This window comes from Thermobia domestica, chromosome 8, assembly GCF_964235325.1.
Source record: "Thermobia domestica chromosome 8, izTheDome1.hap1.1, whole genome shotgun sequence".
In the NCBI taxonomy this organism is placed as follows: Eukaryota; Metazoa; Arthropoda; class Insecta; order Zygentoma; family Lepismatidae; genus Thermobia; species Thermobia domestica.
The window spans coordinates 5,528,934-5,554,863 of NC_137461.1; the positions used below are offsets into that span (position 1 = coordinate 5,528,934).

At 34.1% G+C, this 25,930-nt stretch overlaps 1 protein-coding gene and 1 non-coding gene across 2 annotated transcripts in view; both read left to right on the forward strand.

The window, feature by feature from the left end:
- LOC145692660 (protein spinster homolog 1) overlaps positions 1-13,034 on the forward strand; it is a 66,471-nt gene extending 53,437 nt beyond the window's left edge. Inside the window, exons 7-11 of the mRNA XM_081768032.1 lie at positions 360-570; positions 6,182-6,375; positions 10,268-10,352; positions 11,044-11,241; positions 12,873-13,034. Coding sequence (XP_081624158.1) covers positions 360-570; positions 6,182-6,375; positions 10,268-10,352; positions 11,044-11,241; positions 12,873-13,033 — 849 coding nt within the window. The 3' untranslated portion in view covers position 13,034. The remainder of the gene's footprint in view (positions 1-359; positions 571-6,181; positions 6,376-10,267; positions 10,353-11,043; positions 11,242-12,872) is intronic.
- On the forward strand, positions 4,218-4,289 carry TRNAR-CCG (transfer RNA arginine (anticodon CCG)). Its single transcript has one exon. It is a non-coding gene; the product is annotated as a tRNA-Arg (tRNA).
- Positions 13,035-25,930: the final 12,896 nt, after the last annotated feature.

Below are 25,930 nucleotides of genomic sequence, written 5' to 3' on the forward strand. Positions count from 1 at the left end.
TAAACCCCATTCACTTACAGCCTAGTAACATTCACGCTATCCTGCATTCCAACATTACACAAACTTAGAAGTCTCTGTTTTCTTAATTTTTTATTTATTCTTATTTCTTCTTCCATCTAATGAAGCATTGTAGCAAAAGTATTCATAGCGTACTTTTTTTTTTTTTTTTTTTTTTTTTTTTTTTTTTTTTCGAGTTTTCTAACTTTTCTCACCATTTTCTGCTAGTAATTCATTTAACAGATGTTGAATGTAAAATGTTTGTAAATTGTTTCTATTCTATTTCCTTTCACTATTTGATGTCTAAGTATTGTTTCTAGTAGTTCAACATGTTAACCAGATATAAACGAATGTACTTCCAGGGTTGGAGAGTAGCTTACTATGGTACAGGAATAATTGGGTTAATACTGGCAGCTCTGACTGGGCTCACTCTGAGAGAACCTGAAAGAAAATCTACTGAACAGGAAGAAGAAGCGAGAAATAACGGTGAAAACGAGGAAGTGAGCATTTGGAAAGTCATATTTCAGCCAAGAATAATCCTGCTGTGTCTTGCAGCTTCCATCAGACACACTGGTATGTAAAAGCAAAGAAACGGAACAATTAAATATCTATGGGTATGCAGCAGTAATTTTTATCTAGCTAACATGTAGGGTTGTCATCTTTTGGTAAATCTAAAGCAGACACACTTTACCGAACATGTGCAGATCGTCAGTTTTTCATACCCACATGTATGCAGAGAACAATTTAATAAGAATAATAAAAAGAAATACACATTCGTGAATAAAAATTTCAATGTAAATTTAAAAAATAATAAAACCCGAATTAGAAAGCTTGAGCGCCAGGTTGTTGGCAATTAGTTTGAACAGAAGTTATGAACCGCGAACTGGTCGAAAAATAACATTTGCGGTGATTTCAATGCAAACAAAAAATTTTTAGCGATGGGACATCTCGATAGTCATAGATACAAATCGTGGGTCAGAATTTACAAGTGCCACTGAGTTCAATGGCTTTTTTTTTTTTTTGTAAGTGTTTTGGATAATTTAGCGTCCCGCGTCATTGACATAATGCGTCATACTTAGGCACTGATAAACTTTCCTAAAATTTAACTCTCCTAATTCGTGATAGGTGGCAACCCTAGATCTATGATGTAAAAGCAGCTTTTATTATCTGAGAAAAGGCAGTAGAAACACAATGTAAAAGAAGGTGGAGGGGATGAAATGGAATAAGCAAGTGTTGGCAGTGTACAGGTACTGATTGATAATGTCTGTAAATCATCGACTATACTATCTATATTCTTATTTGCCTGTCCTCACTGCACTTTCTGCTTTCTCCTTCCTCTCTTCCCATGATTTAATGAGAAGGGGAGCAGACATTGTGACATTGTAGAGCATTTAGTTGAAAATTACTTACGGACAACATTCTATGCATTGGAGGTATCAGAATCATCACTTTTAATTCAAGCAAAACAAACTTACCATGATTCTTCCTATGTGTGAAGTGTAGCTCAAGCGTATATAATGAGACTACATTTGTTATCAAGGTTGTACACACAAAGCAGTACAAAGAGAAGTTATCAGATTTTAAAGACGGCTTGTGAGGAAAGATACACTGGAAAAATTTAGTTTTGTTGCTTAAAACTAATGGAATAAAGATTATATAATATATTATTTGTCGTAACAACAATTAGTACATTAAGAGTTTTCTTCTTTTAGTTGCAAGCTGGGAAAATTTTAATCTTCACCAGTATGACTTACGTCATGAGCCAGCTGTCTGATTTCGATCGTTTATCCACAGCAAACCAAAAAGAACGAAGTAGAAAATCCTACCAACATAGCCCTGTTTCAAACTATATATATATATATATATATATATATATATATATATATATATATATAAAAGAGAACGTACAAATCCTTTGTCCGCTCATCACGCTAATACGGCTGAACCAATTTCTTTTATTTTTGGGGGGTTATTAGGATTTGGACCCTAGATGGTTTTTATCATATCACTTTAATTTTCAATTACCAGTGTCTTGAGATAATTGACCATTCAGGTGTCCATTACGTACAAATCCTTTGTTAGTTCATCATAGGTATAAAAATAAACGTATGTATATGCAACCCGCATGACCGTGTCACTCGGCGGGTTAACATAAATGACAGGCGTTATAATGGTTTTTATCATATCACTTGAAAGCGAAAAAGTAAAAATTATCTAAGTAAGAAAGTTTATTGCGTTCGGGGGTGACCGCAGCGAAGCGGGGCGGGTTAACATAAATGACAGGCGATATAATGTTAACATTTACTGCAATCTTCTATGGTTTTTATCATATCACTTGAAAGCGAAAAAGTAAAAATTATCTAAGTAACAAAGTTTATTGCGTTCCGGGGTGACCGCAGCGAAGCGGGGTGAACGCTGCTAGTATATATATATATATATATATATATATATATATATATATATATATATATATATATAAATATAATATACGTCTATTGCATAATAGGGAAGAACTTAAAATTCAATTGTGACTTCTATCACTATATTTTTCTGTTTCGTTCTCTATTGATGATTATCTATTAATGATCGAAAGGACTATATTTTTATTTTTAAAATTTTAGAATGTACAGTTGCTTCTCAGCATCGAAGCTACATGATAGAAGACAATTTCTTGAAAGTGGGGACCTAAACCCTATTCGAGTTTCTGCACGAGCAGGTACCATCACTGCTAATCGAACATGAGACCAAGCGTAAGGAAAGCACAATGAAGTATATAAATAACTGAATTTGATCTTCATATACAAGCACTGAAATATTTGATCTCACTGGACAGGGTGATTCTAAAGGTGGATATTTTCTGGTTTGGCAGCATTAATTTACACAATGAGGAATATCGTTAAATGTACTGGGTATTTCATCTCAATGCTTTCTAACGGAGCCCTCTCGTGTCGAAGCGATTATCGTACGCGCCTTTGGCGTGGGAGACCCGGGTTCAATTTTAGGCGGGAGTTCATGTGGTTCGATTTTCACGTTAAGATGTAGGTTCAAGTTTCATACAGCCCCGCTGCTGATGAAAGGGACGCTAAACCCAAAATCAAATTAAATCAATCCTTTCTTAACTACTGCATTATTATAAATAACAAATTGTGATTGTCTTAAAAATTATTTCGAAAAGTGATAAATGGCGAATTCAAAACAATTGTTATATTACTGAACTATTTATTGTGAGAGGGGCCGCTGTGGCTCAGTAGTAAAGCGTTCACCTCTGGTATTTGGGTCTCTGACTCGATCCCAGCTGGCGCCAAGTGGGCTTTGTGATGGACAAACATCGTGTGCGAACGTTATCTCACAGTTCTCCAGTTTCCTTCCACTTTTTTCATTCAAATATTTCATTCATTCTCATCATCAGTCTCCTTTATCTTGCAGGACGCATGTGTGGCACGTGGATAAAGATTTCATTTATATATTTATTTATTGCGGAAGCGGTGTATTTTGATTTTTTTTAAACTGAATAATGAGTATTGACATCAACAGTCACAGATCGTTAACTTTTATATGACTTAGTGATAATGCAGTTACCTTCCGAAAATGAAAATATCTCCCTATGTTGTTCAGTATTCTTTTGATTTTTGCATTGAACATCCTGTGAAATGTTATCATGGACTTTTTACACAACTTTTATGAAAACTGGAAGAAATATAATTTGTTACAAGGAAAAGATTGTAGATTTCACATTATTTTGGATGTTTCCTTTGTTTTTTTCAAACAAAACCGTAAAAATGAAAATAAAAGAAGTATAGTTATTTTAGTTCACATTAAAAAAAAGTTTCGAATGAATTAATAATAGTAATAATAAAACATGTGTCACAAATCCTAGAAATCTAAAACTTGAAAAATCTTGTTCATCAGCGAGTCCTTAAGAGTTCAGAGGACCAATATCATACGAACGTCACCTTTATATATTGTGATGCGATGAGGCGGAATTAATGCTTAAAAATATGTAATTAATTGATAATTGCCTATTAATTTAATAATTTAGGATTCAGATTAAAGCAAATAATGTTGGATATGACATTTGGGAAGAATGGGGAAGAAGTTAGATGGAAACAAATACCTTTCAAACCTATGAATAAAACGACTTAAACATGTTTTAACATGTCTTCTGTGATCACATATTTTAACGCAAACATATTTATTTTAACATGAAACATATTTTAAGGGGCGCGGTGGCTTAGTGGTAGAGCGTTTGCCTCCGGTGCTTGGGGTCCCTGGTTCGATCCCAGCTCGCGTCGTGTAGACTTTCTCGAAGTGGACAAACACTGTGCTCGTGGGCTTTCTCGCGGTTCTCCCGTTTCCTCCCACTCTCTTCATTCCACCATTTTATTCATTTCTCATTATTTCATTTCATAAACTTATTTTAACATTAATTATGACTCGCAATTATTTATTTTCATATTTAGTTTAATTTTTGAATTTGTAATACAATCAAATTACTAAGTATCCATTTTATATTTGAAACATAGCTGAGCAATGCTCCGAAATATTAAAAATAAATTTTTTATTACGTTCTTAAACAGGAATTGTGAGTATATTCTATTTGTGTAGTGGTTTGTTTTAATGAATATGAATAATAGATAGTAAACTGGACGATTATAGTGTAGTAACGATTCCCTCCTCTCACCCCGCCTCGTTTACAGGCCTTACAGTATTGAATGGAGTCGTTCTTTAAAGTTCCTAAAATAGTACAGTAGAACTCTGATATTGGAAGTACCAGTCAAAGAAGTAGCATATCGTGTTTGTGTTCCCTTCCGTTGAACAACTATCAACAAAATAGTTTATTTACATTTCTTAAACTTTGAAGTGTGAAAACCAATCTGGGTAAATGTTACAATAATTTAAAGAAAACTATGTCCTCTCTAAATTACATATCATCAATAGATTCTGAGTTGTCTTCCTTTCGAAGAATTTAAAGGAGGAGGGGGGGGGGGGGAAGTAGGTGATGACCCAATTTGTTCGCGGCTGTACAACATAGAATGTGGATTATCTTTCCTAAACTTAGTTGAATCTGAAGAACCTTAATCATTCATTTTTCTCCCTTAAACACTTTTCCAAGGCGTATCATTCACTTACAAGATGTTATAGGTTACTTTTAAAATTGTTATTTTTGCCTACATTGTTGCTGTCAACGATAACCACCACCTCCCTGCACTAACTAACTAACTAACTCACTCACTCTATGGCCTATGGAACCCGGAGGTTCAATGCCGCGTTCACAAAAGCTCTCCACTGACTTCTATCCTTAGCTAACTACATACAGTTTCTACTTTGTATTCCAATCTCTGCGAGATCCATCTTAATATTGTCCTCCCGTCTGCGCCTAGGTCTTCCTAATGGTCATTTTCCGATTGGTCTTCCAGTCAAGACTTTGAAAGCGTTTCTACTTTCTTCCATTCTAGCTACATGACCCGCCCACCTAAGCCTCCTAGCCTTGACGACCCTAACAATGTTGGGTAAACCGTATAAATTATATAGTTCCTCGTTATGAAGTTTCCGCATTCCCGTTCCTCTTGGGTCCGAATATTCGTCTCAGGATCTTGTTCTCAAATACTTTCAGTCTATGTTCTTCCCTCAGAGTAAGTGACCATGTTTCGCAGCCATATAAAACGGGCATGATTATCGTTTTGTATATTTTAAGCTTATTTTGTATATGTACCACCTCCCTGCACACACACACTATCATGTGAGTGGTGAAATGTTAGACAGGAAGCCATTTCCTGGAATCTCCTTGAGGCTACATTTTCATAATTAAAAAGTAGCTTGATTTACCTTACTCCTACGTCCAATTTCTATATTATTAGAGCGTAAAGGTTCTTATACTTTCCTGCCTTGATAGAACTAATGAAGAGACGCACAGGTTATATTTTTGATTTATTGTGTTAAAGCAACTAGGCAAAACTTGGCTCATACTAGGTTTTACATTAAACAGCTCATAGATAACAATAGTATTAAATCACATTACTATTAGGTGAAAGCTTAAGTTTGAAATCTTTTGATCATAGAATCTTTTGAACATCACTAATACATTTTTACTAAGAAGAATATGTAAATTTTCTAAAATATTTCTTATTTGTATACTACAGTATGATTTCTTAGAGTAATACTCATTAACAAACCTCTGTTTTAGGTGGCTTGTGCTTCGCCTACAACTGTGAGCTCTATTATGAGCAGTATTTCCCAGAGTACGATCTTGGTTGGTGGCTGTTTGCAGTGACTATCGTTATTGGAAGTATTGGTGTGGTTATAGGAGGCTTAGTTTCAGACAAAATTGTTGCCAAGATGGGTGTGAGATCTAGAGTGGCTGTTTTAGCATTGAGTCAGGTAAGTTGAAGGTTTCATTGTGAAGTAGTTTGTTCCTAAATCAAGTTCGAACACTGGGCTACTAACTAATATTAAAAGCCTGTTAGCTTCCACACAAGCCGCGAATATTAAGTTCGTGTAAAGAGCTCCTGTATACTTGCAAACTTGAAACGCACATGACTGAAAATTAGTTTTGGAAGTAGGACAGTCAGTTATTTAAAATGAAATGATGGATATAACTGTACAATGAAGGAATCAAGTAAGGAACCAACTATTTCTTCCCTTCGATCTAGTTGTGTTCAGAACAGTAGCAATGAACACTCACTGTAAAGCTTTAAGAGCGACGCCAGCTGTATTAATTTTCATTTACTTTTTGTTTTCTTACTAGCGGGCACGATGGTTCAGTGGCAGAATGTTTACCTCTGATACATGGGGTCCCTGGTTCGATCCCCTGTCAAGTTAGTTTGTAGTGGCCAACATCGTGTCCGTGTGTTATCTTGGGATACGCCCGTTTCCTCCCACAATCTCATTCCACTAGTTCTTTCGTCATTCACTTGTCTTACTCATCGTCCCCCTTAGCCTAAAAAGGGCATAATGTTGGACTTCAAACTGAAAGACTTCATTTTCTTTAATTTTTGTTTCGTTTCTAATTTATAATTGCTCTTACAATTTTGGACATTTTTCGTGCAAAAGAATGTGAGTGTTGTTATTAGCGAAACTTGTTTCTCTTATCCAGTTCAGTTCGTTTAAGAAAGCTAGCGTTTAAATATGAAACTAGAATTCAATAGGAATATAGTACAACAATGGGAAGGTCTAGAGGTTCACTTGCCTCCAAAGTTGATTACGCTGAAAATATCATACAGAACTAATGAAAGTACTATATTGCCTATCATGTACATGCAATTCGTTGCCTGACTATTACTCAGTATAAAAAGCCCTTGTTCTTGTTTAAGTATAAGGAGAGAGAGAGAGAGAGAGAGAGAGAGAGAGAATGTGTGTGTGTGTGTGTGTGAGTGAGTGAGTGAGTGTAGAAGGCTGGTGACCCTAAAAATACAGTTTCTGGGTCCGAATAGTTCGCTCATTACTGTCATCTGTGTTATTACCTTATCAAAATACAGTAATAAGACATAGTAGAACACTAGTCGGGCTTTGTATTTGTCACGAACTGTAAAATAAGTCGTCATAAATAGGAATAATCAAAAAATAAATCAGAAAGATTTTAAACATTTTCTTCTGTTCTTCTGCTTTAGAGGCTTTATATAATTACAAAACCAAAAAATGATAAATCTTGACTGATATGAAATACATGGGGTTCACCAGTGGTGTTATGCCAGAATTTTTGGTAGGTATACGCTCCATTGTTTTCAAAAGTACAGCGTATACGCAAGACTTCTTGGCGTATACGCACCCCAATATAGGCTTTCTTTCGTGAGTATACGCTGGATTATAAAAATTTTACGTGGGTATACGCCGTATACGCCCCACTACATCCCTGCCGGTTCACATAAGTATATCACTTATACATGAACTTCTTTTCTCTCTATTATTATTATTATTATTATTATTATTATTATTATTATGTTCAAGTTGTAGTTGCAGTTAGTTAATGCTCGTCATTGTATTTGTTACATACCGGATTGATTTAAAATAGCATCTCTCCCTTTGAAGTAGGGGAAAATTAAAAACTATCCCTTTTTGCCCCAGGTAGCTGCCCAGTTCGCCAATCTTTTGCCATCGCTCGAAAAGAAATTCTTCTTTGGGAGATGGTATTATTACTACTTCTGTAGTTTGAAGAATCTCCACTGGTTTCTAATAATTCTCCATAATTATTTGGCATATTTTGAACTTGCGTGGTTTTTCTTTACATTATAAAAACACAAACACTTACTTGGGAATTAACTGCGGAATGAATAACTAGTTGCGTCAAATCACTCTTCAGATGTCTAAATAAATTTCTCAAATTTCGACAATTGTTCTCGTCAGAAGATGACTGTAAGTGAAACAAGATTTGAAAATTAGGTTGGTATTATAAGTCTTAGTGTGATAATTGATAAAAACAAACCATGAACAGTGTCGCATTTTTTTATTTATGTTAGTATGACAAACTTGAACGACCAACTGAAAAAAAAATGCAAAATGAAGATAAGAAAACCGAAGTTACAAAGTACACAAGAACAAGACAGAAAGGGGCAAAAGTATGGTTAGAGGGAGAAAAAATCAAAGAAGTTAAGACGTTCCCCTATTTAGGAAGTCTAATATCCTCGGACGGAAGAAGTAAAAAAGACGTAAGTACCAGAATAGCGCAGGCCAAAGAAGCATTCAATAGGAAAAGAGGACTGCTAACATCCAAGAAATGTGTCGTTGGACGTTCGAAAACAATTTATGAAGACCCTGGTATGGAGCGTGGCGCTTTACGGATCAGACCTGGACATTAAGGAAAGTTGAAATACCTAAAGTGGAAGCATTTGAAATGTGTTGGCGCAGAATGCTGCGCATATCATGGAAAGAAAGGAAAAGGAATGAAGACGTACTAAAGGAAGCTAATGAAGGACAACAGATCATGAAGATAGTAGGGAAAAGAAGATACAGCATGCTTGGCCATTTTATTCGGCACTCCGATTGGATCACCGTGCTGATAGAGGGCAAGACAGAAGGAAAACCGGGAAGAGGAAGACCAAGGATAGAATATCTAGATGAAGTTACGAAGAATAGACCTTTTCAAAGTATAATACAGCTCTCCCAAGGGAGAAAAGTTTTAAAATTTCCATGTTGCCCGCCAACCTATGGTTGAGGTGAACTGTGAAGTAAACAATGTAAGAAATAAGATGGAAATAAAATAAACAAGCAATTTGATACACACAATGTATAAGTAGTCCAAGCCTTTAACGATCAATTATCACCCTTTCTATTGTTATAATTCGCTGTATGGCCGATTGGAGGGCCTATAGTGTTCTACAGCCTCCTACGAAATGCACGCTGATTTTACTTTACCTATAACAATATAAACAATGATAATCAGAAACTAAATCAAGTAATTGTATCTATTTGTGGAATCTTTTATTTTACCTTTTATTTACAACATTATTCCAATCGAATTTAACATATGGTGGTATATTTTGGGGAAATACACACAAGGCCAAAGTAATTTTTACGATACAGAAACGAATAATAAGAATGATGGCAACTGCTAAACCAAAAGATCATTGCAAACCAATATTTAAAAAAAGTTCGTATACTTCCAGTACCCTGTTTGTATATTTTAAATCTATTGATATTTGTAAAGAGACACCTACAAGGTATCCTTACGCGAGTAGAACAGCAACATGATCATGACACAAGAAACAAAAAAAAACTTTTCTATTGTAGAACACAGAACAGTATTATATGAAAAAGGGTGTAAATACGCGGGTATCATGCTTTACAATAAACTACCGAAAGAAATAAAAACTCAGGACTCTGTTGCTAAATTTAAAAAAGAACTCCAGAAATATTTAATACAGCATTGTTTTTACTCGGTAGAGGAATACATGAACTGCTAAGTGAAAAGAAATATTACATGATGTACAGTAAATGAATGTCATTACTCGCTTTTAGCATTAGATATTTGTTGGAGGATTTCTAAATACACTGCAAGTAATAATTGCTAAGTTTATTTTTAACGATGATATGTAAAATGTACAGTGTAATAAGATGTAAAAAGTAAGGCTTAATTATTAACCTAGTGTGTGTAATTTTCACTATTATTGTTTCTTTTACTTTTGTATTCATATGTAAATGACGTGTCCACTTCATATGCATTGTAATACAGTGATAAATGTATGAAAAAAGAACGAAATAAATACAATACAATACAATACAATTGTTGAATTTCTTTGAATTTATCTTCTAATGTCTTTACTTTCATATTTTTTAGCTTATCGCAACTCCTACAGCGTTTGGAAGTGTATACTGTGATCCTTTGTGGGCCATGATCACGCTTGGAATTTCATATTTCTTTGGTAAGTTATTTTTGTCTAAATTTTTACCGTTTACTTCCTATATTAACCTAAGACGTTAATGTGATACACGAAGAAAAAAAAAATCGTAGTTCCCTTAAGTGAACTGGATTATAGATATAAGCCGTCTCGATAGGTTCAAGATATGAGTAACTGAATTGTTTGATACTTTCTTCAGTTTTTATTAGTAAAGATTAGACGGTTTTTCTCAAATTGGTGCAGTTTCAATTTTTTAACGTCGTATTTATTTATTTCATCCCAACAAACATTTCGTTGAGTTGACGCCATTTTAATTAAAACCTGTAATATAAAAGTTGGAAACAGTTATATTTTTTAATATATTTTTTATGTTAAAAGTCTGTTAAGTATTCACCTGGTGAAGTGAAGCGGTTATTGAGGGTGAAAGTAGTTAAACATCATGTAGTTTAACATTTATTATTATTATTATTATTATTATTATTATTATTATTATTATTATTATTATTATTATTATTATTATTATTATTAACATTACCGATGTGATTTCTCTCATGAATTGGTCTCTGCGTTAGCGCAAAGCATAACTAATGTAAGTTTCATGTGTTACATTTCTTTCGGATCCACCAAATGCAAATCATTCAGGAAATGTCATACTTCTCCCATCTGTTGAGGTTAAAATAAAATAAAAAGTAATATATGTATTTTTTTATTTCAGCTGAAATGTGGTTTGGTATCCTGTTCGCCATTTTAGTGGAGATAGTTCCCCTGTCGGTGCGGTCGACAACCATCGGTGCTTTCTTGTTTGTGATGAACAATATTGGTGGAAATCTACCCATTCTTGTGGAACCAGTCTCCAAACAGATTGGCTACAGGGAATCTCTGTACATATTTTACGCTGGATTTTATTTAATCAGTAAGTAACCACTTGTGTGTTATTATTATTATTATTATTATTATTTTTCAAACGTGGTGAACTGTATACAGGGTGTACCAAAAAGCACTTTACAACTTTGAAAGCTCATATTGCATTATTCATTTATTTTACAGACATGGTTTTTGTCATTTTGTAGCGAACTACATCAAGGTTTGACTCACATAGTACACTAGTTCAGAAACGAGCTACTGCAAGCGCTAGCAGCAGTTGCAGCAAAGATAGCTGCCTTTACTGGTTTCGAGCGTGCTAGCTGCGTGTTTTGGTTTGAAGAATTCATGTCTGCCACAACCGTGCAACGTAATTTTCGTACAAAGTATGTTAAAGATCCTCCCAGTAGGCCTAATATTAATCAGGGGCATAAGTATTTTATTGAAACTGGATGTTCGGTAAGACTCATCAAATCTTCAGGTCGTGTCCATACGTCTGAAGACATTGTAGAGAAGTGAGATTTCAGATGGGATATGTGCTGCATTATCAATATAAGCCAGATTGAATCTCTAGGTATAAGGTATAAAAAAAACTTGATCTATTTTGTTTCAAAATTAAACGAAAACTACGCCTGTAAGCTATATAAATCAATATGAGTTTTCAAAGTTGTTCTTTTTCATACACTCTGTACAGTTCATGTACGTAGGTATATTTGGTTTGCTTGAAGTTTTATTCGTTTTTGTTCACGTACTAACGATTATATATCAAAATAGGCATATAGAAATTTAAGAGTTACCATACTAAGAAATGATAATGAATGAAATATTATAAACATGCTAATTATTACTTGAGATCAGAAAACCAATATACTTAAGTAATATATTTATTTATTAGAACAAAGTTACATATCAAAATTAAAGAACATTAAAGCAAATTTTAAAGATACTTCAGATATCAGGAGACACTTTATTATAACAAACATGCTTACTGTGCAGAGCGAAAAGGAACCATCAAATGATTGGTTTGTTAATAGAAAGTTAGGTGCATTATTATTCTTTGTTTTTTCAAAATGGTGACCTGTCGCCTAGGTTGTTTCTCCGCATTAGAAACTATTTAGATTAGATTACAGTCCAATAGTAATTTTCAACTAACTCTGGTGTGAGAGCAGAAGTACGCTTTTAAAAGCTGAGCAATATATATATATATATATGTATATAAATAATATTACTATAAATCCCAAAAGGGTTAAATGATGATAAACGTGTAATTACTTACATAAAATCTTAAATTATCTATCCCATGTTAAGCACAATAGAATTTAGTAAGTAAGCAACATGACCACAGTAGTATATAAACTACAGACAGTTGTTACTGTTTACCTTTAGGACAGTACAATATTTTACATGCTTTACCGCCAACGTACATAAAGCATATTACCAGTAACAGGCCTTATCTATGTTTACATTTGAGCATTAATATTTGGGTAACAGCAATCTAGTTTGGCAAACTAAGAAAAAGTTAAACGTAATTAATTGGATTCTTTAATTAAGCATGATTGTAACTTATAGCGTTGAGCAAGCCGAAGGCTTGGAGGTAACAACTAGTAAATAATAATCAATGTAAATCTTTTTAAAATTATTATAAACCTTTTATATGATACTAACTAAATCTTTCTATTACAGGTTCCGTGATGTTCCTATTTACAATGTTTTTAATGGGTCCACCAAAGAAGCCAAAGGACAAATCTGAAGCTGCTTATGACAACGAAGCCTACGAAAATGGTCTTCCTACTCTCAACGGCAGCGCTCCAGCAGTTCCTGCAGTTGAAAGCAGTCACCTATAAACTATTATTTCTTTGTTCGTATCCAAAGTACAAAGTAAAAAAGACTCGGAAGTGTTTACGGATTCCAATGGCAGAAGATAAAAAACATGACACATTTTCTTTACTATTTAGAAACAAAGTGAAGCTTTTTAGTTGACGAGAGCGAAGTATAGACGCTTTTTCTCGAACTTTGTGTTGTGTGGAAGCATTGTTCTTATAGTGATAAACGTTTTAAGAAACAGTTTCTTTTTTAAACTTGCGTTAACGCAAGTTACTGCTTTGCAATATTCCCTATGTATTTCACGTACATAGAACTACCAACTGTTCAGAATTATTGCAAACTATTGAGCATTTTATATTAAAGAAAAGGCATTAATAGACGTTTCTAGTGTGAATTGCTTGTGAAGTGTATATAACGTAGCAAAAGACAATTCTTGATGTGTATCAAATTTTACTTTTTTTAATGAATAGTATGTGTGTATGTGCGCGTGTTTGTGTGTTTGAATTTCTCAGGCGAAAAAAAAAAAAAAAAAAAACTATTAAGAATAATTCAACCTGAAAAGTCGCGCAATTTCTGAGGATATTTGTAAAACAATAAACTGAATTAGTTTGAAAAATATAACCTAGTATTATAGAAAGTTCAATGAAATTGAGCTAAAAAAAAAAAGTGTTAAAACTTTATAACATGTTCGACTTCAACTCTTAGAAGGACCTGAAAATATTATATTCCCTTAAATTTTCTTCTAGCATATATTAATTTCAGCTTTTAAAAATTTGAAAAAATAATAATAAAATCTGTAAATTTTATTTGGTACGTATGTCATTTAATGCAGTGCATAATAAGTACAGGGTGGACCGTAAGTCACGAAGGATTTCAACAGCATAGTTTTGATATAGGATATTAGTATATATTGAGTTCTTGGTGCCTAGGTACAGTGCATAAGGGAGATTTCTTTCCCCTATGTGTGGGAAATCATTTCACATTGCATAAGGAAGATGTCTTATATATAGAAAATCATTTCACATTACATAAGGGAGATTTCTTTCCTCTGTGTGTGGAAAATCATTTCACATTGCATAAGGGAGATTTTTCCCCCCTGTATGTGAAAATTGTTTCACATTGTATAGGGAGATTTCTTTCCCCTATGTATGGAAATGTATTTTACATGGCATAAAGGAGATTTCTTTCCCCTATGTGTGGAAGATTCATATTGTATAAAGTAATTTCTTTCTCTTGTGTGTGGAACTTGATTTGACATTGCGTAAGGGGAATGTCTTTTCCCTGTATGAAAAATTAGAGAAATGTATTACCATTACTAATAGACGCTTTTGAACAGCCCACCGCGAAGTCTCTGAACCGTAAACTTGCAATTTTGTTTTCCCACCTGTTGAGGTGAACTTCATCGCTCATTATTAAAATGTCAAAAGTTTGTCTTCATTTTTACAAACCAATCAGAACGCGTGTAGTAAATATGATGCGTTATCGGTAATAGATTGGTTTGCGTTCTTGCATCAATTGCATTTTCATACGGATACAGGTTCAAATCGTGTTTGAAATTGTCACTCGTGTCGTTCAACGTAAACCTGTTTACCCGTTCGTCTTTCTTGTGAATATTTCTGGTGCTTCTTCAATATTCTCATACGCATTCAACGGTTTCCTGTGTTCACGCCATTTTATGTGGTCTTTCGATCGTTGCAAATCAGTTACCGCATCCTGCTACCTGAAACGTTCAATAGACGATGGGTTATTGATTCTAGATTGTCGTCTGGTTCTCAAAATAAAGTTCAATAATTTATCTTGCAATTTTTTTTTAAAATCTTTAAATTCACCGAAATCTAAAAATTAATATTATCAATATGGTCAGTATTAAATGTTGCAGCTCTTCGTGAATTCTGGTCCACCCTGTAGTTCCTTAACTGTTAGATATCTAAGACACTGTTACAATCGTAGTGAATTATCTTAACTGCTTCTATTTAGAATTTTCTAATGAAAAGTCAGAAAGTTTAAGTTACGTGTTACAATTTCGTCAATAAGTCGAAATGGATGCAGAAACGAAGCCCAGTTTTCGGCATAAACATGTGCACTGGTAAAGACAAGATAAAACTCTAATAATTTAGTACTTAATTTAATATAAACTTATTTTAAAGTTTTTTTTAAATATTATTTTAAATGAAATAGTTCAGCTATAAACCAATTTCTTCCACGTATATAAATGTGATGGTATGTATATGGTCTTCTGCAAACTTAGATATTGCTTTCATGTAAAGAGCATTTGTTGTAAGTGATCAAATTAGAATATATAAAGGCATTCGATATGATTCAGAGATTAAGTAAAGTTCTTTCCAATATCAATTGAATCAGGAGAATGAACACTTTAACAGACTACATCCTGTTTACGGGTGACTAGAAGTAACCATAATATTGAAAATTATCTAAAACTGTATTCAGTTGTAAAAAAGACTTGTAATCAATTACTTTTTTTTTTTTTTACTTATTTCCCATTTTTTTAAAAATAAAATATATATTACAAATATCAAAACTGTGACCTGTAAGATTTTCAGTCATAGCAATCCTATAGATAGTTAATGCAGTTGAATGATATACATATCTTGAATCGCTCTTAGTTGGGGATGAGCACGAGCGAGTTTCCTTTGAAACTCGACTCAACCCAAAACAGACATCTTTGAGCTCGACTCGAGAACTCTGCTTGAAAAATTTCCTCCAACTCGACTTGAATTCGGGTTGAGTTGAGCCAAATTCTGTGTATATTTTCAAGTACTCTCTTCAAGTATCCTACATAGACAATATAATTACCAATGATACTATTACTGCTACAACTTACTGTAATAATAATAATAATAATAATAATAATAATAATAATAATAATAATAATAATAATAATAATAATAATAATAATAACACAGTGTTTAATCATGAAAGATGGGTGGTTTGTGTCAAAATTCTAGAAACTAGTTGACTGCCAATCTCGGTTGTCAAGAAATCTTCAGGAGTCAAGGACATCGTTCACCATGTTCTGGGTTTGAGTTTCGGAAGGGCAAGTACTAGAGCTCGAGCCTAAAGTTGTTAAAAGTTATAGGGTGCCGGTCAAACATGTCCAAAACTGCTCGGCTCGGGTTTAGGGTTGTCAACGGCTCGGCTCACAGCTCATTCACTATCGAGTTGAAGCGAGAAGTGAGCCGAGCCAATAGCTCACCCAACCGAGCCGATGGACTCATTTCAACGGAGTTGGCTCGAGACGATGGCTTATTTGAGCCGAGCTGATGGTTCATCTCACCCGAGCCGCTCGAGCTGTTCGCTCAATTGATCCGAGCTGAACCGGTTGACATCACTACCCGTGTTGGGCTCAAAAATTCGACTCGACTCAGCCTTGCTGGTAAGAACTACAATATATACTTATATTGCTGCTCACGACATTTGAGGCTGTCTCATTATAAAAATCTATTTCGTCTCGTTGTCGAGACGAAATGCGAACAGTGTCCCCTCTCGTAAGCAACACTAAAAGTATTCAACATTACTGCTTACATCTCTCATGGCTTTCGATTTCCAGTCTAATTAGGCCATGATTTCAAAACGAGTTAAAACGATCTGAATGAGCGAGCCATATATGAAACTCGACTTGAAAAAATTACCTTTTGATTCGACTCGTGTCCATTCCTACCCTCAGTAATAAAATGACCACTCTCGTCATAGTCTCTTATTCCGAATCAGATCTGATTGATAGCTATTGAATTCTAGCTGAAAAGTCTGGAATATTTAGTATGGGAGGGTAACAGTGGTAAAACACTTACCTCTGTTGTGTAAAATAGTGCGTACGTTCGGTTCTAAACAAATGTTATGGAAAATCCTAGTTTCCTCGTAAGTATTTTAGTTTCTTCATCGAAGCTCTCGAAAATTTTGTAGTGTTTACAAAAACATTAAAATGGAGTAATCGGAAGAGGTATTGCAGCCGCTCTTACATAACGTTTCCAGTTGCGAGTTTTGACAGTACAGGTTGACATTAAAACAAATGAATTTTCGTTTCACGTGTGAAACTACACTAGAGTTCCAAGCTATGGTAATTCAATACTCACACTTGAAGTAGTTCATCTATAACTACTGGCTACAACAGATTAATAAGATCAAAGATAGAATCTGTTCCTCGGACGCTGAATTCATACCAAAGAAAAAACATTATTCGGTATGTCATATTTTTATTCTGTGGTAATCAAGGTTGAAACTGGAAAACTTTAATTTGAACCAATTTCGTATTAAATGGTTAACAAAGGAGATGGAATATATTCTTGGGAAGCTGAATCGATAACAGAAAACTGCATCTCTATATCTCTTACCGCTTTTGTTCTACTGGAATCGGTATTATAACCAGAAGGAACAGTAAATTTTAACCACTTCCGCTTTTGATAGTGTTCCAGATTGTGGTGATATATTCGCTTGACATCCTGAATCGATTTCAGGAAACCACTTGTTGCTATAAGAATATTACAATTTTGTGTATGGCCATAAACGTTGAAACTGGAAATCATGAACTTGAACCGGTCTGAATAGAAAGTTAACAGAGATGGAATCTATTCTTGGGACGCTGAATTGATTGCAAAAAGCCACATCTCAATATATCTTACCGTTTTTCCTTTGATATCTGCCGACACACGAACAAACAAAGTACTATGGACTTCCGATACTTACGCGTAGCAGTTTTGAAATCTAAAATCTGGCCATAGATAATTAGTTTCCTTCAGATTTCGGCATAGATTTCGGAGCGCATTTTCAAATTTACCGAATTGTCACGCAATCCATAGTTTTCTGGAAGCTACATTTATTTTGATGGCGCTGCATTTGATAATCAGTTGTTTTGCCTACACCTGCTAACATCCTGGTGGAGACACGTTAAAAAAAAAAAAAATTCAGGCCAGTTATCCTGAGTGAGGTTTCCCTCTTTAACCAAGCAAATGCCAGGATGAACCAGGTTGCTTTCTTCCTTCCAAATTTCACGAGCAGTATGATACACGACGGGCTAACATGATCATAGCTACCGAAAGCCCAGAAATCTTTAATCCTGGTTCTGCGCTTGCTAACAGACATGCTTATTCCTTTGATTTGATGATTTCGCCGATAAAAACACTAAGTGGCATAAGCCACTATTTCAGGAAAGCAGAAAGAATTAGGTTTTCCGTTATCACATTCAGTACATGTTTATGATGTAAATAGTGGGAACATCCCTGCCAGCCTGCTTCTTAAAATATCACTAGTTTGGACAGCTGTGTACACACAAAGAGCACCATTATCTTTCATAGCTTACGGGCGTTATCAAACCTACATTTCGCTCTGCGTACTCTGTACCGAACTAAGTCAAAATAACACAAAACATCAACGATAATACAGTTACTTCATTATTCATATATATTTTATCTCTTCGTTACCTCAAGAAGAATCCTGGACTGTTCTGTGGAAATCCTGAAAGGCTATTTTCAAGTTCATCCAAACACAAAATTCAGACAACACAAATGTTGTGGATATTCTATTTCCATCACCTGACCATAATGCTTTCATTACGTTAGCAATACTGACCAGTGTAGCGAATGTACACTGCATTATTTGAAAGAAGCTTGATGTATGTGCTTTTCAAAAATCAGACTGTGCAACAATGAAAAAATTTAGATTTGAAATTGATCAGCCAATCAGATGGCACCAAGAATTACTTTCCAGCTATCAATCAATCAGATTACCCCCAACAAGCATTTTAGGAATGATCCAAAAAATTGATCAAAAGATTGCGATCTTGGTCAAGAATTAGTTTCTGGATCAGGGGCCACATTTTAGAACGGCCCCTAAATCGAGTTTTCGTTTTTTTCTTTTTTTCTTTTTTTCTTTTTTCTTTTTTCTTTTTTCTTTTTTTTTCTTTTTTTTTTTACGGAATAAGCACATCATACTGAGTTAAATGATACTTTGGTACGGAATAAGCACATTATACTGAGAGAAGTGATAGTTTGGGTTTGGCTACACTATATATAGTTTTCCAGATATAAGGTTTACAAGAAAAATTTTTGATTCAAACATATTGGATCTTTTGATGCATTTTTGGATCAGGGGCCACAAAATTTTTTTACAGACCCTAAATCAAGTTTTCGTGGTTTTTACGGAATAAGCACATCATACTGAGTTAAGTGATAGTTTGGGTTTGGTTACACTGTACGTAGTTCTCCAGATAATAAGGCCTACAAGAAAAAAAAATGACTGAAATATATTGAGTTTTTGATGAAAAAAAATATTGTATATCAATCAGTTTTATTAATTACTTGTCAGGTTTCGTACCGTCCATTTCGTTTTTCAAGTCTCAATTTGAAATTAATCAGAGGTAATGATTAACCAATTAAATTGCACCAAAGATAAATTTCCACTAATTACCTTAGACTACAATACTTAAAGTTCAAAATGTGACATTGTAAATCAGAGACAAGGATCAACCAATCTGATTGTTGTCTCGAAGTTTCAAAGTGATAACCTAGGTCAAAATCCTCAAATTTGAATTTTGGCATTTTTTTTTTACCCATGAAAGCACACAAATTAACTGATCCAAATTTACAAAAATGTATATAGCCGAGAACTTAAGAACAATTTCAATTTTTTTTTTTTTTGATAATTCCAAAATTTAAGGATGGATCAAATGTCTCCTCCTGAGAGGACATCTTCACCCAATGCATTATTGACACTCTAGACCGGTGAGTGCCAGAGTCGATATGGGTATGTAGAGAACCGGCAGGATCTGTAGGTCACCACGAATACGTTGGTTTCAATGTCGCAAAGTGAGGTGGGTTCGAACAGGAGTCGACAAACCGATCGACGGTCCCGATAGTATTGTTGTCACTTCTGGGTTACCGTGCGCCATTGGAAAGGCTTTCAGTGGAGATTTTGGGTCTCTCCTGACTCTGTTGTGTAATTCTATGCCGCATACTACCCATAAAACCCGAGACATCCAGCAGGATCCTCACAAGAAATGATGAGAACCGGCCCAGAAGCACGGATTGTTTGCTTGTTGGGGCGCGTATCTTCGGTGACTGACAGGCCCCTCGTACTGATGGGCAATGGGAATATTCTCAATGAGAAGGAAAATTAAAAGAATGGGAATATTCCGGTTTTATCGCCTGGCATATGAATTCCCGGGAAGGAATTTATTTCCATTTCTTTACTTAATTTCCCAAATTATAAGAACCGTATGACTAATTACTTTATTTTCATTTATTATCATTTACTTCTAGGTTCTAAATAATTTAGAGGTTAAAAAAAATTAAAATTCGTTGACTGTACTTTGTATAACTAATTAATAATATGATTTTTTAAAGTTCCATTTCCATTTGCACTAGAATGTAGCAAAGTAGTAATTTACAAATTAAGACAAACAAACGAGTTTGTTAAATAATGTAGAAATTCTGTAGAAATAGAAATTAAATACTATTAATACACCCCGAACCACCGTTAGTAATAGACGTCGGTCTGTTTGTTGTGTCTGACTGGAATTTCTGAATAGGTACTCGGACTTCTCTTATATGTGAATTAACGCATGAAATTTCGAGAAATGTGTAGGAAGAAAGGTCGTGTGTGGCAATGTTACGTGCAAAATTCTAAAAATAAGTCACTATCTTGCAAATATTGTGAACATAAATATATATGCGCAAGGAATAATTAACACTTCTGACCAGAGTATATACACTTATTTATTAAAACTAAAATACAGTGTATTTTAGTTTTAATAAATACTAAAATAAAATACTAACACTGTATTTTACTTTGAATAAATAAGTGTATATACTCTAGTCAGAAGTTCCAGAGTCGTGATGAATGGAGTTGCATGTATGCACAAATGTTGATAACATGGTGAGACGTGTTTTCTGGCAGTTACCCAACCTAATTTGTTTATGACATTTAAAAATTGAATATGTTTATAATATCAGTAGTAGGGTCAAGTTTAGAAAATCTACTTACATATAAATTTAAACTGTTTAGCGGTGTAAAAGTGTGGGTTTCCTATATCAAATGTTTTCCAACATATTTACTCACATGAGACATATTGTAAGTAAATATACACTTATGGGTACTCTCTAAATATAATAAAATATTAATAAAATAACATAATACCGTTCCGAATATGCCTTTTAAAGAATCCTCTGGAGACAACGGTAATAAATATATTGTGATAAACGAATTTAATTTTGAAATCATAATATAGTAATAGAACGAAATTTTCTTTGTACATAAATTCCCGGAATATTCCCACTTCCCGGAATATTCCTAGTTTTTGGGTATCTTCCCGAAAAATATTTTCCCGGGAATTTGCCCATCACTAGCCCCTCGGGCATTGTGGGTATGTAGAGAACGGAAAGACACGCTAGTTTCCGAATATGTAAACCCTGGTATCAAATTTGAAGTTGTTCTAGTGCCGAAGCTCAAAACGGCCAGACAATGCTGATCGCTCTCGGCTATTTCGAGCCATTTGTCAGCTGAGCCTGGTTTGGTTCCAGTTGGAACCCATTCTTGGGCTTAGTTGTGATATCCAGTAGCTCTGTAGCTAGGAGTGTGTTATGGAGGAGGCACAGTTTAATTTGGTCCCTAACACACATACACACACAAACGAATAAATATTAGTAACCAAAACACTTGAAAGAATGAAAAAAATGTACAAATTATACAAATATTTGCATCGTGAACGTATACCAGAGAGAAAATATGGAAATGAATAAGGCAACCAAAACCAGGTTTTATAAAAGTTCGTAAAAGGTACCTTGAAGCTTGATAAAGCAATTTTGACGAACAACACAAACCACTTCTAATTGCACGATATTACAAGCATTTCTTCAGGTTGCCCACAAATAAGTTACGCAGTCTATTCGTTAAGGTAAGGTTAGCAGACGACCCCGTTTCCCATCCCTGGATTTTCAAATCTCTTTCGGACAAAATGCATATCGTCGTTTAAGATGTGAAACTTCGTATGCCCAGTTTTGTTGCTTTTTCAGAAGACGAAAAAAAAAAAAAAAACTTCACTGTATCTGTTCACAAAATTAATATTTCAGACCTTCTAAAACGTGCGTTACTCCTTTAAAAAAAAAAAGCGCTGACAAAGCTGCTCTCATCTCAACACAAATGGCTACAACATTGAACTGACTGCCATACGAGATATCACCTGAACAGGGGCGGCGTAAATAAGGACCCTGCAGACCCCCTATTGCGGGGGGCCTCAAGCCATCAGGGAGCCCCAAATTGTGAAGTGGGACGTAGAGAAGGGGCCCCGCTCCACGCAGTCTGCGGGAGGACCCCCAAGCCTTTAGTTACGCCACTGCACCTGAAGTTTCCAACCTTAAACGTGCAAGTCAACACTATAATCCATTGTTTCTCAGCAATCGATTTCTTGTGACGTATAAGGGTTTGCTATAACGTGGGTTATTATTTCCTCATTAGGTTTATGCCAAAAACTCAAAATCGCAAAAATACGAGGTATCACATCTTAAACGATGGTTATGTTCTGTAACTAAAGTTGAAAATCATTCCCTGATTCACTGAAAAAAAAAATAATCTAGTAATCTTACGTTCAGATCCGTTTGAGATTTGAAAATGCTCGTTCAATATCTATGAATGTGACACAAACATAGTTGAAGCACCTCGACCTGCTATACAGGGTGCAACAAAACTGTATCACAATAATTTGAGAACAGATTCCTCACATTAAAATAAGAAAAAAAGGTTCATGTGAACCTGTGCTCAAAAGTGAATAGTTTCGGAATTAAAGGATACCGAAAAAGTGAAACAAGTGAACTTTAAATTTCATAGCTCCACTACTATGGAACCTAACGTAGTCGGGTCAAGACATCACCGAGGAACTGATATGTGAACTATCCAAATATCCATGCTCAAGGATGTTCCAGTACTTGCACACCATTTTTTTAGAGAGGTAGGTGCGAGGGTGATCAAGTACTCCCAAACAGCTTCTCTAGAAATGATTGTGCAAGTACTATAGGTTTCGAAATATGGATAGTTCACATACTAGTTCCTTAGTGATGTCTTGATCTGACTATGATGGATACTACAGTAGTGGAACTACGGAACTTTAAAGTTCATTTTTCAACGTTTACGGCACCCTATAACTACGAAACTATGCACTTCCTACCACAGATCCATATGAACTTTTTTCTTATTTTGATGTGAGGAATCTATTTCCAAAATATTGTGACATTTGTATAAATGGGTGAAATACAAGTATTACGTATTGCAGGCTTTTGGTTCCTGAGTTAAGGGCGATCAAAATTTGAGTAATATTTTAGGAAATAAAAAGCCAGGGGCAATCGCCCCCCCAGAAGAGGAAACTTTCTTATTTTATATATATATAAATAAAACCCGTCCCAAAGTTTGGAGCTCTTAAAAGTAGCAGTATGACAACCCACCGCCCCCACAGAAATCGGTCCTGGATCCGCCCCTGTAAAAAGCCATACACTAAGCTCATCCGATTGGGATCGAACTTTGCATAGTGGTAGTGATAGCCCTTGACCCGCTATGTAAGCGTGTGACATATTATGTTGTGCAAGTTTTTAGTTCGTGAGTTACGTGCGGACAAAATTTGAGTTATATTTTCGAAAACAAAGTCCTACATTGAACTCATCCGATTGGAATCAAACTTTTCCTATCTTTCAGTTTAACGTCCCACGATTATGTCATTTAGACTAAGGGAGACGGATAGCTAAGACAAGTACATGATGATGGATGAATTGGTAGAATGATGATGTGGGAGAAAATGGGAGTCCGCTGAGAAAAAACTACGGACACGATGTTGTCCACCACCAACTTAGTTGGCCGGAGATAGAACCAGGGACCCCAGGCACCAAAGGTAAGCCCTCTACCAGTGAGCTACCGTGCCCTCTCTAAAGCGTTTAATAGTGATACACCTGGCCCTGCTATATAAGCAAGCGAAATGCTATTTTATGTAGGTTCCCAATTTCTGAGCAGCGAAATACTTGATCAAACTTTCGAAAAAATCGAATTCATCCGATCCAAATTTTATTTGGTATAAAGGTAAATTTTAACCTCATCTACAAGTCTATGGAGTATTATGGTTATACGGGATTTTGATTTTAATTTATGGACAAGGCTCTAAATCATTACATTGGTTATAATAGCATCTTAATAAATACTGTTTAAATAGCAATTAAAGATCAGTCTTGAACAAAAATAAATAAATAAATATGGTTTAAATAGCAAATAAAGGTCAGTCTTGAACAAAAATAAATATATAATATGGTTTAAATAGCAAATAAAGGTCAGTCTTGAACAAAAATAAATATATAATATGGTTTAAATAGCAAATAAAGGTCAGTCTTGAACAAAAATAAATATATAATATGGTTTAAATAGCAAATAAAGGTCAGTCTTGAACAAAAATAAATATATAATATGGTTTAAATAGCAAATAAAGGTCAGTCTTGAACAAAAATAAATATATAATATGGTTTAAATAGCAAATAAAGGTCAGTCTTGAACAAAAATAAATATATAATATGGTTTAAATAGCAAATAAAGGTCAGTCTTGAACAAAAATAAATATATAATATGGTTTAAATAGCAAATAAAGGTCAGTCTTGAACAAAAATAAATATATAATATGGTTTAAATAGCAAATAAAGGTCAGTCTTGAACAAAAATAAATATATAATATGGTTTAAATAGCAAATAAAGGTCAGTCTTGAACAAAAATAAATATATAATATGGTTTAAATAGCAAATAAAGGTCAGTCTTGAACAAAAATAAATATATAATATGGTTTAAATAGCAAATAAAGGTCAGTCTTGAACAAAAATAAATATATAATATGGTTTAAATAGCAAATAAAGGTCAGTCTTGAACAAAAATAAATATATAATATGGTTTAAATAGCAAATAAAGGTCAGTCTTGAACAAAAATAAATATATAATATGGTTTAAATAGCAAATAAAGGTCAGTCTTGAACAAAAATAAATATATAATATGGTTTAAATAGCAAATAAAGGTCAGTCTTGAACAAAAATAAATATATAATATGGTTTAAATAGCAAATAAAGGTCAGTCTTGAACAAAAATAAATATATAATATGGTTTAAATAGCAAATAAAGGTCAGTCTTGAACAAAAATAAATATATAATATGGTTTAAATAGCAAATAAAGGTCAGTCTTGAACAAAAATAAATATATAATATGGTTTAAATAGCAAATAAAGGTCAGTCTTGAACAAAAATAAATATATAATATGGTTTAAATAGCAAATAAAGGTCAGTCTTGAACAAAAATAAATATATAATATGGTTTAAATAGCAAATAAAGGTCAGTCTTGAACAAAAATAAATATATAATATGGTTTAAATAGCAAATAAAGGTCAGTCTTGAACAGAAATAAATTAGTAATTAAAGATCAGTCTTGGGTAGAAAAAATACATGAGAGATTTTTGCTTTTTTACGACTATGCGTATTTCATTTAATTAATAATGAAGTAATGTTTTGCTAGTACTTAGTCACAAACTATAATTTTTTGGTAATACACATAGGAAAACCTAAGGAAAAGAAGAAAAAATTCGGTTCGTCCATCTGACATTTTTCTGTTGCTTTATACGGAGAAACGAAACAACTCAAAATTAAAATCAATTTCTAAATTTATTCAAACTTTCCAAACAAATTATACCGGAGGAAAAAAAAATAAAAATTACATAAGAATTAGAAGTTGAAAATAATTTTTTGCTTCTCTAAAGAAACTTATTTTTAATGTTAATGTTGACATTGTTCTCCTGAAAAGCAAATGGATTTGAGTTGGGTCACTTCCCTATTAAATTAGCGTTATGATTGGTCAAAAAGGCGTAATATACAGAAAGACTCCTTTTCCTGGTAGTAAT